General features: G+C 42.3%; 1 protein-coding gene across 19 annotated transcripts in view; it reads left to right on the top strand.

The window, feature by feature from the left end:
- The window catches only part of UNC13B (unc-13 homolog B), a 267,751-nt gene that overhangs the window by 88,790 nt on the left and 155,795 nt on the right, over positions 1–23,166 (top strand). For 15 of the 19 annotated variants that reach the window (XM_089300153.1, XM_089300158.1, XM_089300170.1 and 12 more), the window contains 2 exons: positions 3,670–3,743; positions 17,265–17,322. In XM_089300153.1, the coding sequence (XP_089156279.1) occupies positions 3,670–3,743; positions 17,265–17,322 (132 nt within the window). The remainder of the gene's footprint in view (positions 1–3,669; positions 3,744–17,264; positions 17,323–23,166) is intronic. The other 4 variants (XM_089300205.1, XM_089300197.1, XM_089300218.1 and 1 more) reach the window with 1 other exon arrangement.

A 23,166-nucleotide genomic window follows, 5' to 3' on the forward strand; every position in this document is an offset into this window, starting at 1 on the left:
AGTTTTTGAGGGGGTTCAAGAGAGCGCGGGAGAGAGAGAGAGCAATAGAGAGCAAGTGAGCACTCCCCCATCTTGATTGACTTCCTTGATGGCTGAGACTGGGCAGGGCTGACCCCAGGAGCCAGGATTGGTGAGGGCATATAGACCTATAGCAGAAGCAGAAGTTCTTCCCTTCCTCCACACTTTTTTTTTTTTAATAAATGACAAGTTTTAATGTCATTTCATACCAACAATTTTATTTACACAAAAGAACATACAGGTAAATGTCAGAGATAATGCTGCATTCCAGAACTTCAGGGAGGTTTATTCTCTTTCCCTAACTTTCTTGCCTCTGTTTTTCTTTTCTTTCCTTTTTTTTTTTTTTTAAGATTTATTTATTTTACGTGAAAGTCAGTTAGAGAGAGAAGGAGAGGCAGAGAGAGAGAGAGAGAGGGAGGGAGGGAGGGAGGGAGGGAGAGAGAGGTCTTCCATTCTGTTGGTTCACTCCCCAGATGGCCGCAATGGCTGGAGCTGCGCTGATCCGAAGCCAGGAGCCGGGAGCTTCCTCTGTGTCTCCCACGTGGGTGCAGGGGCCCAAGGACTTGGGCCATCTTCCACTAATTTCCCAGGCCATAGCAGAGAGGTGGATCAAAAGTGCAGCATCTGGGACTCGAACCGGCACCCATATAAGATGCTGGCACTGCAGGCGGTGGCTTTACCTGCTATGCCACAGTGCTGGCCCCAGTGAGCTATCTTCTATCCATTGGTTCACTCCCCAAATGGCCACAACAGCAGGGGTGGGCTAGACCGAAGCAAGGATTCTGGAACTCCATCCAGGTCTCCCATGTGGGTGGTAAGGCCCCCAGCACTTGGGCCATGTTCCGCTATTTTCCAGGCACATTAGCAGAGAATTGGATCAGACTCATGTGGGATGCCAGTGTCTCAGGCAGTGCTTAACCTGCTGTGTCATGACCCTGGCCATCCCCTCACTTCTTATTAACAGGTGTGTAAAACACTATTTTATGGATGAGAAACTGGTAGATAAATTAGGTTGTATATTACTTGAAGTTTTTTTGGGAGACTCTGAAATATTGCCATCATTGCTGAAGAGGTATTTGAAAGGAAGGAGCTCAAGTTTTAAGACAGGAAATATGAGGGGAAAAAAGGCTGTGTTTGCTTCGTTCATATGGAGAGTATATCTTGTTAAAGTCTTCAAAGTTGATCTGATCCATATATTACCTCAATATTGCTTCTTTGGTGCTAGAAAATTATGTATATAAGATGTTTTTAAAGGATGAGTTGTTTTGGAAGGTTACAGATAGTGTTAAATATTTAGATATGAAATATGCCATTTTAAGTATTTTTTCATTTATTGACTCATTGAACAGATTTTGAGCATCTAATATTTTTCATGATTTCGAAACCCATGATTTTAAAAGTTAAGACAGAGAAGGAAAGGGAGAGAGGAGACAGAGATCTTTCATCTGCTGGTTTACTTCCTAGATGCATGGAACAGCTGGAGCTGCGTTGGGCTGGTCTGAAACCAGGAGCCTGGAAATCAATCCAGGTCTCTCATGTGAGTGGCAGGAACCCAAATACTCCAGCCGTCACCTGCTGCCTCCTAGGGTGCATATTAATAGGAAGCTGGGGCCGGCGCCATGGCTCAATAGGCTAATCCTCTGCCTTGCGGCGCTGGCACCCCGGGTTCTAGTCCTGGTTGGGGCGCACCAGATTCTGTCCCGGTTGCCCCTCTTCCAGGCCAGCTCTCTGCTGTGGCCCGGGAGTGCAGTGGAGGATGGCCCAAGTGCTTGGGCCCTGCACCCCATGGGAGACCAGGAGAAGCACCTGGCTCCTGCCTTCAGATAGGTGCGGTGCGCTGGCCGCAGAGCGCCGGCGGCGGCAGCCATTGGAGGGTGAACCAACGGCAAAGGAAGACCTTTCTCTCTGTCTCTCACTGTCCACTCTGCCTGTCAAAAAAAAAAAAAAAAAAAAAAGAAAAAAGCTGGAATTGGAAGTGGATCTGGGACTTGAATCCAGGCACTCTGATATGGGATATGGGTGTCCCTCCCAGCAGTGTCTTGTCACTGTACCAAATACCTGCCTCTGATTTTTACAGTGTTTTAAAAAATTTGTAATGGTTGTCAAAAATATGTAAGTTAAAATCTAGCCTCAACCATTCTTAATGTATATAGTCCAGTTGTTTTAACTGTATTCACACTGTTGTATAATACATTTCCCAAAGTTTTTTATCTTGGAAAACTGAAACTCTGGAAAAAAAAAAGAAAGAAAAAGAAAGAAAAAAAAAATCTCTACTTTCCCCTTCTCCAGACCATGGCACCACCGTTTTACTTTGTGTTTCTGTGAATTTGTCTACTTTAGATACCTTATGTAAGTGGAAGCATATGATATTTATTGTTGTTTGTGATTGACTTATTTCACTTAGCATAATGTCTTCTAATCTGTATTGCACCATGTGACAGGATTTCCCTCCTTCTAAAGGCAAAATGATGTTCTAGTGTATGTACAAGTTTGTGGAAAGTATACTTTCTTTTAATTCCTTTTTTTCCATGAACTCTTTGAAGTACCTTTGTGGAGCTTACTTTACCCATCCGTCTGTAAATGGACACTTGCGTTACTAATTCTCTGCTGTTGTGAGTAATGCTAGTATGAACATGGGGGTTCAAATATCTCCTGGAGATCCTTCTTCCAGTTCTTTTGGATGTACAAGGAAACTTCAAAAAGTTAACAGGAAATAGAATTAAAAATAAGCTTATGCGGCCAGCACTGTGGTGTAGCAGGTAAAGCTGCCACCTGCAGTGCTGGCATTCCATAAGGGCACCAGTTTGGGTCCTGGATGTTCCACTGCTGATCCAGCTCTCTGCTGGTGTGCCTGGGAGAGTAGCAGAAGATGGCCCAAGTACATGGGCCCCTGTACCCACATGGGAGATCTGGAGGAAGCTCCTGGCTTTGGATCGGCCCAACTCTGGCTGTTGCGGCCATTTGGGGAGTGAACCAGCTGATTGAAGAGCTCTCTCGCTCTCTCTCTCTCTCTCTCTCTCTCTCTGTCTCTCCCTCTCTCTCTGTAACTCTGTCTCTCAAATAAATAAATTAATGTTTAAAAAATAGATAAGCTTATTTTGGTGTGAAAGTTTTTGAAATCCATACACAGTTTTTCATTATAGGCATTTTCCATGAACTTTCTGAATACCCCTAGCATAACCAGAAGTAGGCTGTCTGGATCATGTGGTAATTCTATTTATAATTTTTTTAAGGATAAAAAACCATGAAATTTGATATTTCCATATCCCCAGATCTTTTCTTTTAGGCCAATCCTTTATGCTGTTGCAATCTTGTTGAGGAGAAAGTAGCATGGTTACATAAAATGAGTGCAGTTTTTGAAATCACCCTGACCAGTAGAATCATGGCTTATCAGTTTATGAGCTGAGTGACCATGGCCAGATTATTTAACCTCTCTGAGCTTCAATTCCTCATCTGAAAAATAGAACAATGGGAATAAAAGTATATTGGTTTTTCTGAAAATTCAAGATAACATTCATGGTAAGAAACAGACCACCAGTAAAATTTGTTCATTTGTACTACTCTTCTGACATCAGTCATTTGAATAAGATATTATTTGCTGATGATTGAAGTATTACCTGCTGATATGATTTCTTCTTTTTTTTATGGTAGATATCCCAGAAGAGGAAGCCAGATATTGGACCTACAAATTGGAGCAAATCAATGCCTTAGGAGATGACGATGAGGTAGGAATGGCTTTATTTGCAATATAGAGAGATGGGGGAAATCTCTGGTACACATTGTAGATTGTCCAGGAGGGCCCCACGAGTATGGTGTCCTGAAGAATAATAACACTTTAAATTCCATTAAATAAAAAGAACGGTAGAAAACTGCCTGAAATTTCACCTCCTGCTTTTCCTGTTTCCCTCACTGTCCCACAGACAATGGCACTCCTCTGGCTGTATATTATTGAGGAGGAAGCTGGTACCAGGAAATCATCATTTTTTGTTACACAAGTGAGCAGAAGGCGTCTCTTCTGCTTCCTCTGAGGTTTTTAGATTTTATTTTTAAATTTATTTGACAGGTAGAGTTAGACAGTGAGAGAGAGAGAAAGGTCTTCCTAATGTTGGTTCACTCCCCAAATGGCCGCTATGACTGATGCTACGCCGATCCAAAGCCAGGTGCTTCTTCCTGGTCTCCCATGCGGGTGCAGGGACCCAAGCACCTGGGCCATCCTCCACTGCCCTCCCAGGTCACAGCAGAGAGCTGGACTGGAAGAGGAGCAACCGGGATGAGATCCCGGCGCCCATATGGGATGCCGGCGCCTCAGGCGGAGGATTAACCAAGTGAGTCATGTCACCGGCCCCTCCTCTGAGGTTTTTAGCATTGTCTTAATTTATGTACTCTCTGTAGATTTTTAGTATTATCTTTATTTGTGTGCTTGGTCCTGCTGTTGTCACCTATCTCCAGAGATGAATTTAATGTATAGAAGGTAGCAGTCAAACTCAGAACCTCAGGGATTAGAAATGGGAAATGTTTTTATTGGTGGTAGTGGTAGTGAGGAAAAGAAAATTGTGTTTACTTTTGGACATGTTGGGTTATTAAAATATGGTCTGATTAAGATATTTTAGTGAGTATATTAAGATATTTTAGTGGAAATGTCTGATAAAGAACTTCATATGTCTGAAGTTCAGGGTTGAATGGGGTAGGGAGCTTTATAGGCATAGAGTTTGGATTCTTCAGCATGTTAGTAGCAGCTGAAGCCAGAGGAAAGGAAAAGCGTGCTCAGGTAGAGCATGTAAAGAATGTTGAAGGAGAACAAGGAAAAAGCCTGAGGAAACATCGGAGAGAGACTTCTGGGGAACAAGAGACTGAGAAAGACCTTCCTGAAATAAAAAGAGGAGGAGGACCAGAAAAAGTTCATGGAAAAAATAAAGAGTTTCAAGGTGGGATGTTTTCAATAGTTTCGCATGTTCAAGTTTCCATTCTTTCAAGTTCACCAGTCATTGGATTAATTTGCTTACATCTACAGAGATTCTACCTCCAAATAGGGGTCACATTCATAGGTACTTAGTGCTAGAACTTCAGTATGTCTTTTTGGGAGACACAACTCAACCCACAGTGAGTTAAATAAAAGATGAAGAAATGGAATTTTGGATAACCCTTTTCAGACTTTTCCCTTACCTCAGCTGTGAGCTTTCTTTAAGCTTCAAAAGTCTCCTCATGCTGAATCCAATACCCAGATTTTCTTCTTTGTTGAAAACTCGTCTGTCTTCTCCTTTGGATAGCAGCCAGCATTCGCTCTCTTTTTGCGTCTACTTTACCTCTTGTGTTTTTTTTTCCCTTCCAGCCTGGCTGTGGAGTGGGTACAGCTTTTCAACTTCCCATCATCTTTGTTCTCCTCATAAAAAAGCACACTGTATTTTTGATTTTATAGGCTTTATTGTGTGTCACATGCAGTAGAATCAGATAAAAGGGTTAAAACATTAAAAAACCAAATATAACTTTATAAGTTCTAATAATAGTTTTTTTTTTAAAGATTGATTTTATAGTGAGAGGGAGAGACAAAAAGAAAGAATTCTCTCCTCTGCTGGTTCATTCCCCAAATGGCCACAGCTGCCAGGGCTGGGCCAGACTGAAGCCAGGGAGTCAGGAGCTTCATCTGGGTCTCTCGCATGGATTCAGGGGCCCAAGTACTTGGGCCATCTTCCACTGATTTCCCAGGTGAATATGCAGGGAGCTGGATGAAAAGTAGAGTAGCTGGGTCTCAAACTGGTATTATACAGGATGCTACATTGTAGGCAGCAGCTACGCCACAACACTGGCCCCAGTAGTAGTTCTTGAACTGTGATTCCTAGCTGTTTATAGTCTAGGATATGGAATTTATTGTTTATATCTTTCATTCCCTTCTTTACTAACCTGTTTTTTAGTTTATTTTTAAAAATTATTTTTATTTACTTGAAAGGCAGAGATATGGTGGAATAAGAGAGAGATTGAGAGATCAAGATCTGTTCTCTGGTTCACCCCCTAATTTCCACAATGGCCGGTGCTGGGCCAGGCTGAAGCCAGGAGCCAGGAACTTCCTCTGGATCTCCCATGTGGGCGCAGGAGCCAAAACACTTGGGCTATCCTCTGCTTTCCCAGGCACACCAGCAGGGAGCCAAACTGGAAGTGAAGCAGCTGGGACATGAACTGGTATCCATATGGGACGCTGGCATCACTATTAGGTCATGACGCTGGTCTCTACAAACCTATTTTTAACAGCTTTATTGAAATAGACTTTATACATATTATGCAGTTTACCTCTTTAAAGTACAAAACTGAGTGACTTTCAGTATTTTCAGAGTTGTGCTTCCATCACCACAATCAATTTTGAATATTTTTATTATGCCATAAAGGAGCCCTATGCACTTAACCAGCACTCTTCAATCCTTTTCTGCCATCATCCTCAGCACTAGGCAAATACCTTCTGTCTATTTGAACCTATTTTGGACATTTCATGTAAATAGGATTGTCTGTAATCATGTGGACTGAGTTTGCATAATGCTTTCGGGGTTTCTCTCATGTTACTGCATATGTCAGCACTTCATTCCTTTTTACTGCTAAGTAATGTTCTGTTGTATGGACACACTGTATGTTATCTGTTTACTCATTGGTTGATGACAATGCAGTTGTTTCTCCTTTTTGGCTGTTATGATGGCTGCAAATATGGATATACAGAATCTTGTGTGAATGTATGCTTTTTATTCTCTTGGAATTGCTGGATCAGATGGTAACCCATGTTTAACTGTTTGAGAGACCACCAGACTTTTTCCTAAAGTGGCTATGACATTTTACATTCCCACCAGAAACATAAGGATTCCAGTTTCTTCACAACCTTGTCAGTACTTTTATTATCTACCTTTATAATTTTATCCATCCTAACAGGTGTGAAATCGTATCTCATTGTCATCATCATGACATTTAAGAAACTTTTATGGAAATTTTTAAACATGAAAAAAATACAGAATTCCTCTTTCATCTTTATTTTTGCTGGAATATTTTAAAAGCAATCCCAGGGGCCAGCACCGTGGCTCACTTGGTTAATCCTCTGCCTGTGGCGCCAGCATCCCGTATGGGCACTGGGTTCTAGTCCTGGTTGCTCCTCTTCCAGTCCAGCTCTCTGCTGTGGCCTGGGAGGGCAGTGGAGGATGGCCCAGGTGCTTGGGTCCCTGCACCCGCATGGGAGACCAGGAAGAAGCACCTGGCTCCTGGCTTTGGATCAGCACAGCTCCGGCCGTGGTGTCCATTTGGGGAGTGAACCAACAGAGGGAAGACCTATCTCTTTGTCTCTCTCTCTCACTGTTTATGAATCTACCTGTCAAATAAAAAAAAAGCAATCCCAGACTCACCCATATTTATGTCTCACCCACAAATACATTGGTATGTATTTCTTAACAGATAATGCCTTTAAAAAGAACCACAATAGTCTGAGTTCAGATTTCCTTTACTGCCTCAAAGATGTCTTTTTTTTTTTTTAATTGACAGTGAACAGTTAGAGAGAGAGACAGAGAGAAAGGTCTTCCTTTCCTTTTGCCATGGGTTCACCCTTCAATGGCCCCTGTAGCTGGCACGCTGCGGCTGACGCACTGCACTGATCCGATGGCAGGAGCCAGGTGCTTCCTCCTGGTCTCCCATGCGGGTGCAGGGCCCAAGCACTTGGGCCATCCTCCACTGCCCTCCCGGGCCACAGCAAAGAGCTGGCCTGGAAGAGGGGCAACCGGGACAGAATCCGGCACCCCGACTGGGACTAGAACCCGGTGTGCTGGCTCTGCAAGCGGAGGATTAGCCTATTGAGCCGTGGTGCCAGCCTCAAAGATGTCTTTACACAGTTGATTGTTCAAGATCCAAACAGGATGTGTGCATTTAGTGATTATGTCTTTTAAATCATTTTTGTTGTGTAACTGTTTCCCTTCCCTCATTTGTTCTGTGGAATCCTGTACATTCTGCATTTGGTCGATTGTATCACCCAGGTTTCATTTACCATGTTGCTTTATCATCTTACCTCCTTTACACTGATAATTACATCTCGAAGCTTGAGAATTAGATGGAGATTTAAATTTAAGTTCTGTTTTTTGGGTGGACAGTTGGTGTTTTATCCCGCTTTTACTCCTGTTAAAATTCAACAGTGGATTCAAGCATTGTCAGCTTATTTCATTCATTATGTTTTCTCTTCATCCTTTTACCTAGTGTTTTTAGAAGTAAATAATGATCATTATTTCATTAGGGCTCGCACAATATGATTTTCTAATTATATCAGGCCTTCATGATGTGATTAGCTATGATTCATTTACAAAAAGAACTGTTTTGCCAGCCCTTTGTTTCGCTTGAAATCCAGTCTATACAAGAAAAATGTTCTCTTTATTAGGTTTCAGAATAGCAAGCTGTTACCTCAGTGGGTTCAGCTTTGCAAGGTGGCCAGTGAGTTACTTTTTCTTAAAATGGGCTATTACTACAAATTTATGGATTTTGATATATTTGATGTACTTCGAATTACAGTTAGTCTTTCTGGTGCTAAAATGAACTCATTGTTGGTTGGTGAGAACTTTAAATTTGCTTCGATGTTATGGATTTGTTCTGCGAGGAGGAGCGTGGTGGGGGCAAAGGGCGCAGAGTCACCACACAGACCCTGGCAGCCAGGTGAAAGCAGGCCAGAGGCAAGCAGCCTGCAGACTCATTTATTTCAGTTGGTACAGTGGCTTACATAGCCAAGGCAGCCAATCTGGTCAAGGGATGGACTATGCCCTAACCAATCACAGCTTGTTGCCAGGCAGTTTCTGAAACCATCCAGTCACAGCCTGTTGCCAGGTAGGCTCCATTAGCAGCGGCCATCTTGGCATGGCCTTCTCATTCCACCACACTTCTGTGTATTTTTTCTTTTTCTATTGTGTTCTTGGAATCATACTTATGGAATTTATGTAATCTGTTCTCTATATATTAATAACTAAAATTATAATTTAAAACAAAGAAGAAAAATTAATTGATAAATTTTTAAGCACCCATGAAAATAGAAAATAATAAAATGAAATCTATACATATACCTACCTATAAGATTCAATAAATAGTGTCAGTTAAAAATAAAAGAGGGGCCAGCACTGTGACATAGTAAGTTAAGCTTCCACCTGCAGCACAGGCATCCCATATGGGTGCCAATTTGAGTCCTACCTGCTCCTCTTCCAACCAAGCTCCCTGTTAATGGCCTAAGAAAGCAGCAGAGGATGGCACCTGCACCCACGTGGGAGACACAGAAGAAGCTCCTGGCTCCTGGCTTTGGATCGGCCTAGCTGCAGCTGTTGTGACTATCTGGGGGCGGGACCAGCAGATAGAAGACCTCTTTTTCTGTCTCTCCTTCTCTTTGTCTGTAACTGTGCCTCTCAAATAAATAAATAAATCCTTTAAAAATAAATAGAGAAAATTTTTTTAAATATTCAATTTCTACTAAGATCTTTTGCATTTTTACTTTTTAAAAATATTTATTTATTTATAAGTCAGAGTTACAGAGACAGAAAGAGAGAGCTCTTCCCTCTGTTGGTTTACTCCTGAGATAGCTACAATGGCCAGGGCTTACCAGGACAAAGCCAGGAGTCCAGAATTCCATCCAGGTCCCCACATAGGTGCTGGGGCCCAAGCCATCCTCCCTTGCTTTCCTGGGCACATTAACAGGAAGCTAGATAGAAAGTGTAGCAGCCAGGACTCAAACCAGTGCTCATATGGGATGCTGGCATCACAGGCAGCAGCTTAACCTATTGTACCACAACACAAATCCCCAGGATTTTATCATGCTTGGTGCAAAATCATTTAAACACACACACACACACACACACGCACGCACATGCACAAACACAAAGTTTACCTTTCATTATGTGCCATATGACATTTTTCCATACACAGTAGCTTCCTGGGCCCAGGAGCACTGAGTAGCTGGCTTGAGCCTCTACCACCTTTCAAAGTAGGATTGTATCACAGATTATTTTCCTAGTTATGGACATTAGAGTTTTAATTATTATAAATGTATGCTGCAGTGAACATCCCTGATCCTGTTTTGTTATGCTTATGTTAGATTCTCTCTATATATTTCTTTTTTTTTTTTACAAATATTGATTTATTTATATATTTATTTGAGAGGTAGAATTACAGACAGTGAGAGAGAGAGACAGAGAGAGACAGAGAGAGAGGTCTTCCTTCCATTGGTTCATCCCCAAATTTCTGTGATGGCTGGAGCTGTGCTATCCAAAGCCAGGAGCCAGGTGTTTCTTCCCAATCTCCCGTGCGGTGCAGGGGCCCAAGCACTTGAGCTGTCTTCTACTGCTTTCCCAGGCCATAGAAGAGAACTGGACTGGAAGAGGAGCAGCCGGGACTAGAACTGGCGCCCATATGGGATGCTGGTGCTGCAGGTAGAAGATTAACCTACTGCACCATGGCACCGGCCCCTCGCTCTATGTATTTAGAAATAGGATTGCTTGGTTGTGGGATATGCTTTGTTCTTCAGTAGATTTTACTAAGTTGGTCTCTGAGGTGATTCTACCACTTTCCATTTTCCTACTTTTTGTGTCCTTCCTGGTATTTGCCAGATAGAAATTTTTTTGCAATCTAATGGATATAGAAATTATTTTAATTTGTATTTCCCTATTCTTAGCACCATTTGGCAGAATATGTTATAGGTATTTGGTGTTTATCAGAGGTTGAAACAAAAATCCTGCCCTCATGGATTGAACAGGACCAGGCAGATGATAAGCAAGAAATGAGGGGCAGGTGTTGGGTACTTGGGACACCCTCAAGAGTGCTGGTTTGAGTCCTGTTTCTTCCAGTTTTGATTTATCTTCCTACTAATGAGCATCCTGAGAGGCAGCCAATGATGGCTGGAGTACTTGGGGTCCCTGCCACCCATGTGGGAGACCTGGATTCAGCTCTGGGTTTCTGGTTTCAACCTCACTGTTGAAAACATCTGGGGAGTAAACCAGCTGATGGAAGATCCCTCTCTGTCTTTCAAATAAAAAACTGAAAATAAGTCTTTTTTTAAATTTCCTATTTACTTATTTATTTATTTGAAAGGCAGAGTTACAAAGAGAGAGGGAGAGGGAGGGAGAGAGAGAGAGAAGGAAAGAGAAAGAGAAAGAGGTCTTTGATCCGCTGGTTCATTCCCCTAATGGCCTCAACGATGGTAGCTGGGCTGATCTGAAGCTAGGAACTAGCAGCTTCTTCTGGGTCTCCCATGCTGGTGCAGGGGCCCCAGGACTTGGGCCATCTTCTGCTTCTTTCCCAGGTTGTAACAGAGAGCTGGATTGGAAGTGGAGCAGCTGGGACTTGAGCTGGCACCTATATGGGATGCTGGCACTGCAGGCAGTAGCTTTACGCACTACACTACAGTGCTGGCCCCTAAATAAGAATTCTAGAAAAATGTGATAGATGTAGTTAAATTTTAGTAGGTAAGAAGTTCTATCAGAAGTATCTTAGTCTATTCAGGTTGCTTTAACAAAATACCTTAAATTGGGTAACTTATGAATAATTGAAACTTTTTATAGTTCTGGAGACTGAGAAATCCAAGAACAAGGCACCAGCAGAACCAGTGTCTGGTGAGGGCTTGCTTCCTGTTCACAGATGGCATTTTCCTGGTCAAATCTTCACATGATAGAAGTGGCAGCACAGCTCTTTGGGGGTTCCCTAATGAGGACACTAAAGCCACTCGTGAAGGCTCTGCCCTCATGACCTAATCACCTCCCATAGGGCCCTGCCCCCTATGACCTCACTTTGGTGATCAGGTTTAAACATATGAATTTTGAGGGCACACAAACTTTCAGACCATAGCAGGGGGGAAACTATTTTGTACTAGCACATTTTATATTTCTTTTGTTAGATTTGTCCTAATTGTTATGAATATTAAAAATTATATTTTCTAGTACATCATTTAAATATTTATTTGAAAGGCAAAGTTACAGAGAGAGGGAGAAATAGATCTTCTAAAATTACTGCAACATACAGGGCTGGCCAGACTGAAGACAGGAGCCTAGAACTTCGTTTGGGTCTCCCACATGGATGCATTGGCCCAAACACTTGGACCATCTTCTACTGCTTTCCCAAGCAAATTAGCGGGGTGCTGGATCAGATGCAGGGCAGTTGGGACTTGAACCAGCACCCATATGGGATGCCTGCGTTGCTGACAGCCTCTTGACCCACTACATCATGATGTTGGCCCATACATCATCAATATAAGTGCTTTACTGCTCATTTTTTAAAGTGTCGATGTTCAACTTTTTTTGGGGGGTAAACTTCCTTTGTTAATTTTAAAAAATTACTTATTTGAAAGAGAGACAGAGATTTGTCACCCACTGGTTCATTCCCCAAATGCCTGCTATAGCCCAGCCAGGCTGAAGGCAGGAGCCTGGAGCTCAATCTGGTGTCTCACATGGGTGTCAGGGATCCAAGTACTCATGCTATCACCTGCTGCCTCTCAGGGTATTCATTAGCAGGATGCTGGAACCAGGAAGAGAGCCAGGATTTGGTCCCAGGCACTCCAATATGGGATGCTGTCATCCCACGTGGATCTTAACTTCTAGGCCAAATGCCCACCCCAGCAACTTCCTAGTTTTGTTGGTTTAGAGATTCTCTTAGATTTCTGTGTAGCTGACAAAAACATAGCTAGATTTTATATCTTTAAATATTAATGGTTTTATTCACTTTTCAATGCTATGCTTTATGTGTTTGGAATTTATAAATATGTATTTTATTAGCAGAATTGTTTTTTTGGAAGTTAGAGTTACAGAAATACTGAGCAGATACTACAGTTATTCCCTCTTCCCCACCCCCACTCTAATTTTCCCTACTATTTTTATCTTACATTACTATAGTATATTTGTTACAATTAATGAGCCAATTTTTAATGTTTATTTTCATCTACTGGAAATGCAGAGTGAACACACACACACACATGCACACACGGAGAAATCTTGCATCTGCTGGTTCATTTCTTAAATGCCCCCAAAGCCAGCCCTGGGTCAGGTGGCAGGGGCCCGAGTGCTTGGGCCGTCATCTGTTGTCTCCCAGGTTGTGTTAACAGGAAGCTGGGTCAGAAGTGGAATAGCTGAGACTTGAACTGACACTCTGATTTTGGATGTGGGCATCATAAGCCATGTTTTAACCCCATGATAGCACAACACCCTCCCTGATACATTATTACTAACTCAACAGTTACTATTTATTATTTCTTAACTAAAAAGTAAAGCTAAAAGTTTATTCAGATTTGCCTAATTTTTACCTCATGTCTTTTTTGTGCTAGGATCCCATTTAGGAGACTGCATTATGCCTAGTTGTCATGTCCTCTCGGCTGTGACATTTTTCTGAGACTTTTGTCTAAGTTGGTCCTTTTTTGGTCCTGTTGTTCGGCACATGTGAATTCAACCAGCTACAGATGGAAAATAGCTGAAAACAAAATGCATCTGCACCGAGCACGGATAGACCTTTTTTTTTTGTCATTAGTCCTCAAATAATATGGTATAACTACACAGCCTTTAAGAAAATTCTATTTTTTTCCTGATTTTCTAATAAGACAGTGTGAGATTTTTAAGAAAAATTTTCCTGTATCTATTAAGTCAGTTTTTCTCCCATAATCTGTTCAGTGTGATGAATTACATGAATAGAGTTTCAGATACTGAACTGTTCTTTCATTTAAAGCCTACCTATCCAAAATACATGAACATTTACATGCCAAGACATATATATGTACACAGGTATACATACATATTCACATATAAATATTTCACAAATAGTATGATCAGTTCGGCTTGGTGATTTATCAAATTGGATTTTTGCATCTATATTAATAACTTTTAATTTTTATTCCTTGTACTATCCTTTTAAAAATTTATTTATTTAAAAATGTATTTATTTTCATATTCAGAATGAATATGCCTGCAACAGCGGGGGTTGAAACAGGCCAAATCCAGGAGCTAAGGATTTTATCCAGGTCTCCCAGGTGGTGGCAGGGTCCCAGGTGCTTGAGCCGTCATCTTTTCCCAGAGTACACATCAGTAGGAAGCTGGAATTGGAAGCAGGACCAGGACTCAAACCCAGGCACTCTGACACAAGATCTGGGTGACCCAAGAGGTTTCTTCACTACTGTGCCAAGTGTCCACCCCATGCTTTTGGTGGCTAAATTTTTAAAAAATATTTATTTATTTGAAAGTCACAGTTACACAGAGAGAGAAGGAAAGGCAGAGAGAAGTCTTCCATCCGCTGGTTCACTCCCTAACTGGCTGCAACGGCCAGAGCTGTGCTGATCAGGAGCTTCTTCTGGGTCTCCCACATGGGTACAAGGGCCCAAGGACTTGGGCCATCTTTCCCAGGCCACAGCAGAGAGATGGATCATAAGTGGAGCAGCTGGGACTTGAACCGGCACCTGTATGGGATGCCAGTGGTGCAGGCGGCGGCTTTACCCACTAAGCCACAGCACCAGCCCCCTTACATATCTTAATATTACTAATTATGCCATAGTTGGACTTCAGCTTTCTGCTTGGTAACTGGGACAGATTATTTAAATTGACTTCTAAAAATATCTTAAATCTTAATTCTTCTGGTTTAATACTTAAAGTTTTGGGATTTTCTTATTATGCCTGTGTACTTCCTACAGAAATCAGTATTCTGATATGGTTTGTGGGCTTTCAAAGCCATGGTTTAACCTCCTGTGCTACAGTGCCCACCCTATAATGGTTTTTGTTTATTTATTTTTAAAAAGATTTTATTTATTTATTTGAGAGGTAGAGTTACAGACAGTGAGAGGGAGAGACAGAGAGAAAGGTCTTCAGTCTGCTGATTCACTTCCCAATTGGCCATAGCCATGAGCCAGGAGCTTCTTTCTGCACATGGGTGCAGGGGCTCAAAGACTTGGGCTATCTTCTGCTGCTTACCCATGCCACAGCAGAGAGCTGGATCAGAAGAGGAGCAGCTGGGACTAGCACCAGTGCCCATATGGGATGCCGGTGCTGCAAGGGGAGGATTAGCTCACTGTGCCACAGCACCGGCCCCATGGTGTTTAAATTGTATTTAACTTCTCATCGTTTTTCCTTGGAAGTAGTAGTAGCATTATTACCTCTGATATTTGTACCATTGTTTATTGCTTATAAACTGTATTACATACAAAAAATGTATATTTTAGATCCAACTGCTTGACATACCCTTTACCCCGAGCACTCTTGTGTGTACCACTATCGACTTATGTCTGGTTTTTTGCCTTACAGTTCATCTCGCCCAACAGCCAGAGTGACTTTTTTTTTATTTGAAGAGTTACAGAGAGAGGTGTAGACAGCAAGAGAGGTCTTCCATCCACTGGTTCACTCCCCAGATGACCCCAACGGTCGGAGCTGAGCCGATCTGAAGCCAGGAGCCAGAGGCTTCTTCCGGGTCTCCCACAGGGGAGCAGGGGCCCAAGCACTTTGGCCATCTTCTACTGCTTTCCCAGGCCATAGCAGAGAGCTGGATTGGAAGAGGAACAGCAGGGACTAGAACCATCACCCATATGGGATGCTGGCACTTCAAGCCAGGGCATTAACCTGCTGCGCCACAGCACTGGCCCCTGGAGTGACCTTTTTAAAAGTACAGTCAAGTCATATCCCTCTCATGTTTGAAGACTTCTTACCATGATTTAAAAACCCAATTCCCAGGGCCAGTGCTGTGGCACAGTGGGTTAACACCCTGGCTTGAAGCCAGCGTCCCATATGGCTGCCAGTTCGAGACCCGGCTGCTCCACTTTCAGTCCAGCTCTCTGCTGTGGTCCTGAGGGCAGTGGAGGATGGCCCAGGTCCTTGGGCCCCTGCACCCACGTGGGAGACCCAGAGGAAACTACTGGCTCCCTGCTTCGGATCAGCGCAGCTCTGGCCGTTGTGGCCAGTTGGGGAGTGAACCATCAGATGGAAGATATCTCTCTCTCTCTGCCTCTGCTCTCTCTGTGTAACTCTTTCAAATAAATAATAAATAAATATTAAAAAAAAAACCCAATTCCCTCAGTACCTAAAACCAGTCCTTGTGCATAGTGGGTACTTAGTATTTGTTCAATGAATGTCTTTGGCATTTTAGAGAAGCTTTGACTTGCCCAGGATCCTGCCGCTTAGCAGTTAAGTGGTAGCATCAGGGATGAGAATTTCAACTATTGGATTTGCAAGTTGCTAGGCTGGGTTTAATCTTTCCAGTCCTCCCCTGGGCTTTGAACCAAACTGTTCTCACCATCTTCCTGATTCTGTGTCTGTAGCTCTTAATTTTTGTATGCTGTCCTCTTGCCTACCCTCAAGATTTTCACTTGATTCTCTCCTTTTTCACAGGACATTTTCTCCTGTCTTGAGTACTTCATACTTGTTTCTGTGGTGGGAATAGGGTGGCTGGAGAGTAAGTGGGAAGGAAGCTCCAGCAGATCCCAGATCTATCTAGTAGTTGTACGTGCTTAGAGAGGCAGTTCCACTCACTTCCCACATGCCCTTGTGAGGGAAGAAAAGCAGTTATGTAAAGATAAGAAAACTGAAGCCTTGGGGGCCGGCGCCGTGGCTCACTTGGTTAATTCTCCGCCTGTGGCGCCGGCATCCCACATGGGTGCCGGGTTCTAGTCCTGATTGCTCCTCTTCCAGTCCAGCTCTCTGCTGTGGCCCAGGAGGGCAGTGGAGGAGGGCCCAAGTGCTTGGGCCCTGCACCCGCATGGGAGACCAGGAAGAAGCACCTGGCTCCTGGCTTCGGATCGGTGCAGCACCGGCTGTAGCGGCCATTTGGGGAGTGAACCAACGGAAGGAAGACCTTTTTCTCTGTCTCTCTCTGTCACTGTCTATGACTCTACCTGTCAAATATAAAAAGAAAAAAGAAAACTGATGCCTCAGAGATGTTTTCAGTTCCATTACCTAAATGGGGAAATCTCTGCATTACCCACAATTACCCACAGGAAAATTCAGGAGACCATGAAATCTTCCAAGGCCCAGCCTTCTACAGCTGCCTGGCAGAGCTGGACTGGGGCCCAGGTGCCCTTGGCCAGAAAAGCGTCACTCTTAACCTGCTTTAGCCTCTCTCACTGGGCTAGTGCGTAATGGGTGATCTGACCTGTCAGGGTCACACAGGGAAGGCAGCAACAGGATGTTCTGTCCAGCAAAAAAATCGAGACTCCAAACACTAAACCTTTTGATAGGTAGATGTGATTTTTTTTTCCTCTTCTCTACTTGTTCTCTTACTTTATATGTTTTTTTTTTCCTTTCTGCTTCTAGTATTCTATTCAAGAAGAAAACCAGAGGAAGCCATTGCCCACTGCTGCCGCCCAGTGTTGTAAGTGAGAAACTTGTCTCTGAGTCTGTCTTAATTGCACCTTCCTGTCCTTTCTCCAAACATGGCTTATTTTGAGTTGGAGAGGGTGGAGATGTAGTGTGCGGTAATGGGAGATACTCCCGAAGCAGTGCTGTCTGGGCACAGGCCTCTAACGGCTGGCTGCCCATTAGCTTCAGAAGGAGATCTTTTGGTTTTGTGTGCTGTCGTCTGGCCAGTGGTGCTCGTCTGTTTTCTCATTTGCCAGCTTTACCTGCTGTGTCTTTGTTTACCCGTTACTGTTCTTTATGGTTCAGCTTAATTATCACCATCTCTGAGAAATCTTGCTGTTTTCTGCTTCCCAATGTCTAGCCTAAGTGTGTGTCTGTGCCATCCTCATGTTCTGTACATCCATCCATCAAGTAACTTATGTATTTCTTTGGCAAGAACACAAACCTTTAAAAGACGCAAACATTTTTCCATTTTGTATGCTGATATCTGGATCAACATCTGCATGGTATTCTCAATAAAGTTTGATAAATGATTAACTGAGGGAGAAGACTAGTCATTTCTTCTAAGATTAATATGCTTAGATCACACAGATTCTTTTTTTAAAGATTTATTTATTTGAAAGGTAGATTTACAGAGAGGCAGAGAGAGGGGAGAGCTCTTTCATCCTCTGGTTCACTCCCCACATGGCCACAACGACCAGAGCTGCGCCGATCTGAAGCCAGGAGCTTCCTCCAGGCCTCTCACGTAGGTGCAGGGGCCCAAGGACTTAGACCATCCTCCACCACTTTCCCAGGCCATGGTTGAGAGATGGCAGATTCCTTCTTGACATAAATCTTGTAGTATTGGTATACTGATAACTTCTCAGTTTCTCTTGAAACAGCTGGAGACACCAAAGGATCGACATAGAGCCTGTCCTGTTTCGTTTTTCAGCCTGTGATAGGCACATGCACGCAGATGTGTATTGCTGTAGTTTTTCTGAATCAAGCAAAGCTCCATCTGCTACAGATTGGTGGTGGTGGTCATAGTCATAGAAGTTGTAGTAATACTAGTAATGGTAAGCACCATAGCAGCTAACATGTGTTGAGTTCTCACAGTGTGCCAGATGCTCTTCTGAGAGTTTAAATGTACGAATTTAATTAATCTTTACAACAACTCTGAGACGGATTTTTACTGTTGTCCCCAGTTTTCATATGAGGAAACTGAGGCATAAAGAGATTTGAGTAGGGGCCAGCATTGTGGTGTAGGGGGTTAAGCTGCCACCTGCAATGCCAGCATACCCATATGAGCACCGGTTCAAGTCCCGGCTGCTCCACATCTGATCCAGCTCCTGATATGCCTGGGAAAGCAGGAGAAGATGGTCTAAATCCTTGGGCCCCTGCACCCACATAGGAGACCCAGAGGCGGCTCCTGGCTCCTAGCTTCTGCCGACTGTTGGGGCAATTTGGTGAGTAAAACAGTGGATGAAAGATCTCTTTCTCTTTCTCCCTCTCTCTCTGTAACTCTGCCTTTCAAATAAATAAAATCAATCTAAATAAAAGAATTAATTCACCACAGTGCCATAGGTAGTAAGTGGTGAAGTAATACAGACACAGACAACCTGACTCTGTAGGCCATACCTTGAGCCGATGTGGTGTTCTGCTTTCTCCATATTGGTTGTGAGAAGGAAAACCTTTGTTTGCCATTTTAAATTTGTTGGTTGCCTTCCATTCTGTACATGCTATGGGCTGCTTTTCCTGATAAAATTAAGACCAATGGTAAATAAAGGTCAACTTTTTTTTTTTTTAATTTATAGAAAGTCTTTTTTTGCATAACATTTGTTATTAACTTTCTCATTCAGTTTTAATAGGGTCAAACATTTAGGGTCATAGACGGCCAGATGGTAAATTAAAGTCCCAAGATTCTTTCCGGAATTCATTGTAATGTATTAATTTAGACCTTTTAAATTTTTAAATCTTTTTCCAGGACTGTTAGTGAGAAGTGAAATAGAATGACCGAGATTTCACTTCCTATTCCTTCTTGGGTAGTTTTGATGAAATATTGTTAAAATAACTGAAGAACAAATGCCAAAAGGGCAGAAAGAAATAAAAAGTCATACATAATTAGCAAGTTTATTAATTCTCATAAGTTTTTCTGTTTTTTTTTTTTAAAGATTTATTTATTTATTTGAAAGTCAGAGTTACACAGAAAGGAGAGGCAGAGGGGAGCGTGTTTTCCATCTGCTGGTTCACTCCCCAATTGGCCACATGGCCACAGCTGTGCCGATCCAAAGCCAGGAGCCAGGAGCTTCTTCTGGGTCTCCCACGCGAGTGCAGGGGCCCAAGGACTTGGGCCATCTTCTACTGCTTTCCCAGGCCATAGCAGAGAGCTGGATTGGAAGTGGAGCAGCCGGGTCTTGAACCGGTGCCCATATGGGATTCTGGCGCTTCAGGCCAGCCTGCAACAATTGTGGTTGGGCCAGGCCAAAGCTGAGTGTCAGGAACTCAGTCCAAATCTCCCACATGGCTGGCAGGGGCCCAACTACTTTAGTCATCACCTGCTGCCTCCCAGAGTGTGCAGGATTAGGAAGCTGTTGTCTGAAGCACAGCTGGAACTTGAACCCAGGCGTTCCAATATGGAATGTGAATCCCAATTCAGTGTTTTTAACTGGCAAGCCAAATGCTCACCTCCTTTCCCTCCTTTTTTTAAAGAGTATTGCTATGGGCTTATGAATTCTTTCTGTTTCATTGTTTCATAATCCAGTTCTCTCATTCTCTTTGATGCTGAAATTGTCTCAAATTTAGCAAATAGGTGTTTCTTTAAACTGGATCCTGGGTCCTTTTGACATAACCCAAGCAGTTCTTGACCCTTTTCTCTCTTAGTACATGATGTACAAGGGTCATCTTATCGTTCCCCTGCCTCAGTCTTATTTCTTCAGTGTTTCTTATTTACTTTCAGTGGGGAGTACTATTTAGAAATTACGATCTTGACACGAGTTATGCTTGTTGCTACAGGAGTGATGTTGCTTCTTGGCTCTTTGAATAGGTAGAGCTAGGAAACAAACACAACTTATTTGTTCATATTGGTATCATCAATTAACATCCTTACCACAGGATTTTTCCTGATCTTCCTCTTGCTGTGGATATATATATATATATATAGGCAGAGAACACATAAAATATGAAAATAATCTTGAAAACACAAATCTAAGAATATTTTTTTTAATTTTTTGAAGTTAGTTAATTTATTTTATGATTTATTTGTTTCTTTGAAAGGCAGAGATACAGAGAGAAGGAGAGAGAGATTTGTCTGGTGGTTCACTCCAAATGGCCACAACGGCCGAGGCTGGGCCAGGCTGGAGCCAAGAGCTTCATCTGAGTCTCCCATGTGGCTGGCAAGGGGCCTAAGCACTTGGACCATTTGTTGCTATTTTCCCAGGTGCATTAGCAGGGAGCTGGATTGGAAGTAGAGTAGCCCAGAACTGTTGCCCGTACAGAATGCCTGCACTTCAGGTGGCGGCTTAACCTTCTAGACCACAGCACTTGCCCCAAGAATATTTCTTAAGAGATATATTCTATATAATAAAAGATGTATCTATAACTTCCTTTTCTTCTGGTAAAAATCCTTTTTTCTCAAAACATCAAATTATTTACACATGTTCTGTACCCTAAATGTATACAAGCACTATTGAAGATTTCTGTACCAATCCTACTACTAAAAACAAGCCTACTAAATAGAGTTTAAGGTTCTTGAAAGTTACTTTTTTACCTTAGGATCTAATTTACATAGGGTTACAAAATCTAAAAATCTAAAAATTTAAGAAAATTTCATATTATCTGATATCTATTCTATATTCAAAATTCCCCAATTTTTCTACTTTTTTTTTTGGTCCTTTTTGTCCCACTGTAGAATCCAATTAAGATTCTTTACTTGTATTTGTGTGTGGTGTGAATAGGTAATTGTCCTGGGGCTGGCACTGTGGTGTATCAGGTATAGTTACTGCCTACAGTGCAGGCATCCCATGTGGGCACCTGTTTGAGTCCCAGATGCTCCACTTCCAATCCAGCTCTCTGCTATGGCCACGGAGAGCAGTAGAAGATGGCCCAAGTCCTTAGGCTACTGCACCAACATGGGAGACTCAGAGGAAGCTCCTGGCTTCGGATTGGCACAGCTCCGGCCACTGTGGCTGACTGGGGAGTGAACAAGTTTCTCTGCCTCGCCTTCCCTCTCTGTGTAACTCTAATTTTCAAATAAATAAATATTTAAAGACAAACAAAAAATAGGTAATTGTTCTGGCATCTTTGGTTTAAGAGGTTTGTCTGTCTGTTAAATTGTGTTTGTTAAAAATCATTCTGATTAGGTCATCCTGTTCCTTTTCTTCCAGGATTTTTTAGCAGATTAGATTTTATGTATTTATGTTAGAGAATGAATATACTTTTCTTCTAGGATGTGTTTCTCATATTTGGCCTTAACTGGGAGTTGGTAGCCAATAGCAAGATACACATGCTGCTTTTTGTTCCAATTGCTCCCACCCCCCCAATCCCCCACTGAAGAAACCTTTCATTTAAGGTGTACATACTCATGCATTTCATCAATACAAGTTTAGGAACACAGTGATAATGATTCTTTCCACTGTCCCCACACTCCAACCCCTACTCCCACCCTTCTGCCTTCTCCCTCTCCTATTCCCATTCTTATTTTTTACTAGGATCTAGTTTCAATTAACTATATATACATAAGATTATACTAAGTAAAGATTTCAACAAATAGTACACAAAAAAATGTTCCTCAACAGTTTTTTGATTTCTCTTTTGATTTCTTCTGTGACCCACTGTTCATTCAGGAGCATACTGTTCAGTTTCCATGTGTTTGCATATGTCTTAGAGACTCTTGAGTTGTTGATCTCCAGCTTCATTCCATTGTGGTCAGATAAGTTGCATGGTGTGATTTCAGTTCCTTCAAGTTTGCTAAGACTTGCTTTATGGCCTGGCCTATGGTCATCCTAGAGAAACTTCCATGTGCTGGTAAGAAGAATGTATAGGATGAAAAGTTCTGTAGGTATCCGTTAGGTCCATTTAGTCTACAGTGTTGATTAATTCTGTTGTTTCCTTGCTGATTTTCTGTCTGGTTGGTCTGTCCATTGCTGAAAGTGGGATATTGAAGTCCCCCATTACTATTGTATTAGAGTCTGTGTCTCCCTTTAGATTCATCAACATGTCTCTTAAATAGGTAGGTGCCCTGTATAGGTGCATATACATTTATTATAGTCACATCTTCCTGTTGAATTGATTCCTTAATCATTACATAGTGCCCTTTGTCTAACAGCTTTTGTGTTAAAATGTATTTTTGTTCATATTAATATCACTATACCAGCTCCTTTTTGGTTTCTGTTAGCATAGAATATCTTTTTCCATCCCTTCACTTTCAGTCTGCATGGATCTTTGTTGATGAGATGTGTTTCTTGTAGGCAGCAAATAGATGTTTGTTTGTTTTTCCATTCAGCCAGTCTGTATCTTTTAACTGAAGGGTTGAGGCCATTTACATTCAAGGACCATTGATAAATCCTGACTTGGCCTTGCCATTTTTCCATAAATATTCCTATTGTTTACCTTGGATTTCCTTTGTACCTTGGGAGATTTTCTGCCTTTACCTTCTTTGATAGTGATGACCATGTTTCTGTGCTTTTGTTTGTAGTACATCCTTAAGCATGTTTTGTAAGTCTGGATGAGTGCTGACAGATTGTTTCCATTTCTATTTGTTATGGAAGGTCTGTATTTCACCTTCATTCCTAAGTGAGAGCTTTGCAGCGTACAGTATTGTGGGTTGACAGTTTTTTTCTCTTAGGACTTGGAATGTATCTGGCCATTCTCTTGTAGCCTG

This window comes from Oryctolagus cuniculus, chromosome 1 (assembly GCF_051225735.1).
Source record: "Oryctolagus cuniculus isolate XC-2025 breed Fujian yellow rabbit chromosome 1, ASM5122573v1, whole genome shotgun sequence".
NCBI classification, from domain to species: Eukaryota; Metazoa; Chordata; class Mammalia; order Lagomorpha; family Leporidae; genus Oryctolagus; species Oryctolagus cuniculus.